The following is a 7,366-nucleotide window of genomic DNA, read 5'->3' on the forward strand; positions in this document are numbered from 1 at the left end:
GTGCTCCCTACTGGTGACATTTGTGACCTGATTGCTGGATAGAGCGTGATTACTGGCTTGTGAGAAATAAGGTGACAACAACGCCAGAACCGAATTGACACTCGTGCCTTTGGTGCTCTGTCCACCCACGATGCATAGTCCTAGCAATACTGCTAACTGAAACAAAATAAAATAAGCTTGATTTTGCAGACTATATTCAGCGACGTATCAATGAATGATTCAATTTATATTTTGTAAAAAAGCAAATCGTTTTAGCAACTTCGAGGACTTCACGTTGCAAATTAACGCACCGGCGAATGTCTTAATTTATATCAATTTTGATTTAGTTTTCTTGGAGATAAAACTTTGATATGTATAACCCCTTTATCTATTGTTTAAATAAACCTACAATTTTTAATTTATTTATTACGAGATAAATTTGGTTTTATTTTGTGAAATAGATACTGATCTATATTATGTATTATAATTTTTACGTATAATCTTTTATTATTAAATTTTCTTATTTTGCAGCCGGGATATGAATTAATCTTCAATTTTGAGACTTTTCTCAAAGTTACACGCTACATTATTTAATCGATTTAATAACGGTAAATATCGGTTTGTGTTATCGAGATAGATAGAATATCGTAGAGATGAGTCGGGCCGTCTAGTTTTAAAGCCCGACCCGAGCCGACCCGATAAAAAAATACAAAGTTGAAACCCGACCCGACCGTGCCCGAGAAAATTTTTAAAATTTGAAAGCCGACCCTACCCGCCCTGAAAATTTAAATTTTTTTAAAACCCGACCGACCCGACCCGAACAGCACGGTTAAAATTAGTGAACGTGTGAAGAGTATGATTAACATGTGATAATGATTCGATTTCTGTATGTTGAGATTTGCTGTTACGAATAAAATAAGACCCGATCAATAAAATGCCAGACCCGACCTGGTCAGTTTTATGTAAAAAGTCCGACCCGACCCAACATCGGTAAAGATAATGAAATATCAATCTAAATATTATAACTGTGATATAATAATAATCAGCTAGGCTAATACCCAAAGCACCACCTTAGGCCCAAGTCATCAAGCGACCTTTAAAGGCCGGGTTACAATGCGTAGGAGGGTGGTGACAAGCCCTTCATGCCACGCGAGCCAACGCTCCCTATTACCGTTAACCTCTACAAGTTTTTATGGAAATGGGAAAACCCCTAAACCAGCGGGGAGGGAACTTGCAAACTCAACGCGGAAGAAGTGGTTCCGAGTTTTCACCCAGTGCCACAAGCCGCGATCGAACCCGGCTCCTCTTGCTGCGAGGCGAAAGTGCTAATATCAAATCCTTAAGAATTGGTTTTAAACTTTATATAGCATATTTCTTATTTACATTTGAATAGAGAAAACAATGTACAACTTACAGTTCTGAGGTTCATCTTCTTGCTGAACGGTTGATATCCATTGGTGTTTCTGTAACTGCTCGAAAAACAAACTATCTTTATATACTTTCCGCTATTGAGTAATAGCTGTGTTTTTTTGGAGATTGATATCATGTTTTTGTATAAGTGTCGCCAAATCCAAAGTAATAAAATTTAGTTCGTAATATTAATAATAAAATGTATGTCTCCCTCAGAATTTATCTCCTTAAAATATTTCGAGCGCCCTCTTAAGGAAGAGGTCCCTGTTTTCACGATATATTCACGGTTGATCGGTTTAGCGTGACAATCTTTTTCCTGTCATTGAAAAGGTGCCGATTTTCCAATTATTAAACGGAACACAATTAAATTTAATTTATTTATATTTATATATCAATGTTGTGCTTGAAAATTTTAAATTTTAAATTTATTTAATTGAGTTAGACAATTAAGCTTTAAAGGGATTTGATTGAGCACTTAGTTTCGCAGACCACAACTTTCAAGATATAAGAATTTTAAAATCTGCTGTTCTATGACAAAACCTACTAAACGCAATTTTTTAAATTCTAGATAATCAAGTTTTTTTAATTTTGATTTAAATTCCTTCTTATGGTATATCTCGTAGACGATTTTTATTGAGGCTTAGAATTTTTTACAGTACGTGTACAATTTGGCCTTTACTTTGTTTGTAATTCTCGCCTATACTAGAATAAAATTTAAATCAAATGATTTTAAAAAATATTTAAATAGTTTCAGTAGGAATTAATAGTCATAAATTTGTAATTACGAATCATTATTAATTCATAATTTAATTGTTATTATTTTATTTTTCAAATGAACTGAAATTATCAATCAATTGGCCAAGAATTTGATAAAAATTATTAAAATAAAATTAACTAAAAATACAATTTAAATAAGGTAAATTGTTTTTTGAAAAATAAACAAAAATTAAAAACGCATCTGAATTAAAAAATAACTAAAATCAATAAAATAAAAATTAATTTAAATTAAATTAAATTAAATGCAATTTAAGTAAAATAATGTTTTTGTTTAATAATAAACAAAAATTAACAACACATCTTAAAAAGTTATAATATACGTAAAAATTAATAATAAAAATCAATTAAACTAAAAAATGCAATTTAAATAAAATGATGTTTTTTGGAAATATCACCAAAAATCAACAACACATCTTAAGTTATTAATCTGATGGACGTTTCATTTTCCAAAAGCTATGATGAAATTTCGAAATTGTCGAAACTTTCAGGAGTTCGCGTTAGCCCAATTCAAAATTAATCTCCTCAACATATTCCAGAAACTCTGTACTCAGAAATTTTGAAAACCTTTGGATGACTAACCACCCCAATGTAACACCAAGCAGTACATAATATATTTTGCAAGAGACGTTTCATCTAGGCTATGAAAATGAAACACGTACCCCTGAACATTTGCCACGTTACTACTGTAAAAATGTACAAATTAACCGCGTATTTACTTCATTGTAAAATATTTTTCGATTGCAATAGTTTTAGTGAGTCATTTAATGATGTAATACTCAACCTATAGACGTAAAATGCAAAAATTAACACTCTATATTAATATTTACTTATTTATAAACTAATTTTCCGATGAAATAGTTTTAGAATATTTATCATTTGATATACTAAGATATTTTCGTCGCACTATTTTATCAACTGAAAGGTTTTTAAAACACCCAGGATAGGGAGATGGACACTTTTCTTTGTATTATATACTTATGGTATCACATACTTAAGTATTTATAAACTATTTGGACCAATAAATAAACGAACAACGTTTCCCCCTATTTCGCAAAGTCGGAAGTTTAGGAGACGCGCTTGAATTGCATTAGCATATTTTACGAAATCTCCGGATATTTGTACCCCCGTAAGTCGCCTTTTCGTCTCGACTTTGTTGCGTAAAGCGGAAGTTATAATAAGCTCTGTCCGCCTTCGTAACCCGCTAACCCGATTTCCGAAGACACTCGGGGTATTTCGATTCGAGACACTTTTTTTACGATGACAAATTGCATTTTTAATACCTTTTTTATTCGCATCTCGGGTAACAGGGCTAACGATTTCGTGGCTGGTAATTGTTAAATTATCATTTCGACACGTGCTTCAAGAGTTCGTTGGAAATTATTAAAAGGGATCATATCATTTCTCTAACGTTGAGGTCAGAATCGACAGTCTTTTTAGAAATTGTTCGCTCGTTGCAGTGCGTAAATTTCATAACTCAAAAATGTTCGTTTTGAGTGTAAAGGATTTTGTAGCTAACTACAAATTTTATTTTTTATTTGTAGTTATAGATTTTATAGCCATTTTAAGGTATATTCTTTACAAAAATATAGTAACTATAAATACTTAATATATAGATATTTTTTTCTTAGGCAAAATTTAAATTTAGGCTAATTTAGCACTTACTTAATTTTTGTAAAAAACAAGATCCTAACTCTAATTAATTGAGATACACATGATACAATATTTATTTCTTACGGAAAATTGAAAATTATACTAATTTAGCACTTAAATTATTGCTATTTACAAAATAGAGTAACTTTAAATACACATCATATAGATATTTCAATGCATTTTAAATTTTTCCTACGCAAAATTTAAAATAAGATTAATTTAGCACTAGAAATATTTACTACAATTTTGATGATTTTCATACCCAAAAAACAACGCTTAGCTCAATTTGGTACAAAATGAGTTACAATATTTTTCCATTACACTCATGAGAAACTGAGAAAAGTTTCATTTATTGCCATTGGCCTTTTAATTAGTAATTCCTCCTTTTTGGGGGAAATTTGGGTTATTTGATAAAATAAAAAGGGGTGTTTTGTTTTAGAAATTATTACTTAGAAATGAATTTAAATTTATTTTCAAGAGGACAAAACGTTTATTGTTTGACCTTTTAGAAAGACAGTAAAAAGGACTAGATTTTATTATGCTCTAAGCGCAATCTTTGGTAAGAGCGTAAGTCCGTAATATTGTTCCGTAAGTATGACAATTAAAAATTTATTAACGTCGACCTTTTTTTTTCGACGCAGTTTTGAGTTTGGCATCTCAGATAGAGGGCGATTTTCATACTATGATGACGTCACTACATAAAGTAAAATAAAGATACTTAAAGGGGCTCAAAAGTTCGGTTGCACAGGGGGGGAGTTGAAACTTCACGGAGAGAGGGGAAAGTATATGTCCACGCATAAAAATAAAAAAAAAATTACTATACTTTCAACTCTCTCCATTTTAATGATCAATATTATAGGTTTATGGTAACAGGAAAATTTCTTTAAGTAGTTAACTCGCGCGCAGGGCCGTTTAGAGAGGGACTGGGCTCCTGTAATAGTTACGAGCCCTAGTAGACTCGTTATACTGCCAAAGGTTAGCCACCAACCTCCGACGCATTGTGACCCGGCCACCTGACTTAACGGCATTAAAAGTCGCTATTTGACTTGAGCTGAAGGTGGTGTCTTGGGGATTAACCTAGCTTATTATTATTAAATAACAGAAAATGTTTAGGGTATGAATCGGTTGAAGAGTCCGAACGAACCAGGGCCCCAAGACCACCGTTGTAATTCGAAATAACTAAACGTTTTCGGGGATAATCTCGGTTGAAGGGTCTGAACCAGGACCCCAAGAGAGCCGTTGTAATTAGAAATAACTAAACGTTTTGGGGGATAATCTCCGTGAAGGGTTCGAACCAGGACCCCAAGAGAGCCGTTGTTATTCGAAATAACTAAACGTTTTCGGGGATAATCTCGGTTGAAGGGTCCAAACCAGGGCCTACAGACTACATGAGCCCCAGGAATTTGTACATTCGGGCCCGAAAGTATGTTTTTTTTTTGTCGATAAATGAAAAGTCAATGCGGTTTAGGTTTATATTACAAATAGCACAATTTTATTTAACAGAATAAATAACATTATACAGTATTTAGTGGGGGAAATATGGTGACCACGACTTGATGAGTAACTTCAGTCACATCTCGACACGGAACGTCGGGATAGATGAAAGTGTCAGCGCTACGGGAGAAATGGTACAATCGTTATTAGAATGGTGTCTGACGAAGAGGAGGTGGTAAAAGTGGTAAAATTGTTATTAGGATGGTATCTGACGAAGAGGAGGTGGTTCAAGTAGGACAATTGTTATTAGGATGGTATTTGACGAAGAGGAGGTGGTAAAAGTGGTAAAATTGTTATTAGGATGGTATCTGACGAAGAGGAGGTGGTTCAAGTAGGATAATTGTTATTAGGATGGTATTTGACGAAGAGGAGGTGGTTCAAGTAGGACAATTGTTATTAGGATGGTATCTGACGAAGAGGAGGTGGTTCAAGTAGGACAATTGTTATTAGGATGGTATCTGACGATGAAGAGGTGGTTCAAGTGGTAAAATTGTTATTAGGATGGTATCTGACGAAGAGGAGGTGGTTCAAGTAGGACAATTGTTATTAGGATGGTATTTGACGAAGAGGAGGTGGTTCAAGTAGGACAATTGTTATTAGGATGGTATTTGACGAATAGGGGGGAATTATCTTAGTATTTAGTAAGGAGAGACTTACTCGTGACTTAACCGTGGTAGGCACCATAGGCACCATAGGCACCGTAGGCACCGAGGGCTGGGGCGGCAACGACGGCGCGGGCTGGGTGGACGGCGGAGTATCCGTAGCTGGCGACGGTGGCTGGGCGGGCGACGGCGATGCCTCCGAGACCGTATCCCAAACCGACGGCTGGGCGGGCGACGGCGAGAGCTGGGGCGGCGGCGTAGCCCAAACCGTATGGGGCGGCGGCGAGAGCTGGTCGGGCGTATCCTCCGTAGGCGAGAGCTGGGGCAGCGATGGCTGGGCCGGCGAGACCGTATCCGTAAGCTGGGGCGGCTACTCCGATCTTGGCGACTCCGACGGCTTGGGCGCGGACGTCGTAACGGGAGGAGGCGGCGAGACCGTGTCCGTAGTTGGTTGGGTGGACCATGTGGTCGATGGCGTCATAACCGCCGATGGCTCCAGCGCAAGCGCAGGCGATGAGGGAAGCGAGAACGATCTGAAACAAATTAGTCACGTTAGAATTGTGCTCTTCCGTTGGTTCTACCGACTGCAACCAAATATTATGGTATTTTACCAACTGCGACCAAATATTATAGTATTTTACCGACTGCGACCAAATATTTCGTAACTTTACCGACTGCGCTAAATGCTCCGGTATCCTACCAACCGCGCCCAAATATTAAGGTATTAGAGTACATTTCCAACTGCGTCTAATATTTCAGTATATTACCGACTATGCAAAATTATTTGGTATCTTACCGAATTCGACAAATATAACGGTACCCAACCGACTGAACTGAATATTACCGACCTGGGCAGATTCGTTATTTCAAGTTTAAAGGAATGTATTGAATATATTGAAGTATTTTTAAAAGCCGTTGAGATATTATTACATTGATGTATTTGGGGACAATAATCAAATTTCGATTTGAAGTTTAAAATCCGTTGAAATTATTTCCAATTAACTAAACTTTTTAAATTTTTGAATCCGAAATATTAACGCGTCTTATCCAAAACGGAATGGTCGTCGAATCGTCGAAATACTTACGAAGGTGTTCATGGTGAGGTTTTTTGAGATTGGAGAGTTAGAAACTCGAAGGTATTTAAGAGATGAAGGAGTGAGTTGAGTATGATCAATTTGGAAACGGATAGCCGCTTATATACTCAAAATCCGACCTCATTTACTCCATGCTATTCTAATCCAATCCTGGGAGATACCTTCAGATTTCTTTGGAAAGAAAAGGTAACAGGGGGGCTAGGAATAACGAGAGAACGAAAAAAAACGGGTCCGGAAAATATTTGGGAGGTGAAATTTTGAATTATATTAAACGTCCCGAAGTTCCAGAAAAATCTAGCTCCCCCCCCCCCTGTTTTCTGAGAAAGTGAAACCCTCCTCCATATTTTCAATATAAATCTT

At 36.0% G+C, this 7,366-nt stretch overlaps 1 protein-coding gene across 1 annotated transcript; it reads right to left on the minus strand.

Annotated features, from left to right (window-relative positions):
- Positions 1-5,319: 5,319 nt before the first annotated feature.
- On the minus strand, positions 5,320-7,053 carry LOC149951464 (uncharacterized). The gene is made up of 3 exons (XM_090170032.1): positions 6,998-7,053; positions 5,968-6,445; positions 5,320-5,430 (listed from the first exon to the last, which is right to left on the minus strand). Exons 1-2 carry the CDS (start codon positions 7,007-7,009, stop codon positions 5,975-5,977), a joined length of 483 nt encoding a protein of 160 aa, XP_090026158.1. The 5' UTR covers positions 7,010-7,053; the 3' UTR covers positions 5,320-5,430; positions 5,968-5,974.
- Positions 7,054-7,366: the final 313 nt, after the last annotated feature.

The sequence above is a fragment of the Leiobunum rupestre genome, chromosome 3, assembly GCF_980474605.1.
Source record: "Leiobunum rupestre chromosome 3, qqLeiRupe1.1.hap1, whole genome shotgun sequence".
In the NCBI taxonomy this organism is placed as follows: domain Eukaryota; kingdom Metazoa; phylum Arthropoda; class Arachnida; order Opiliones; family Sclerosomatidae; genus Leiobunum; species Leiobunum rupestre.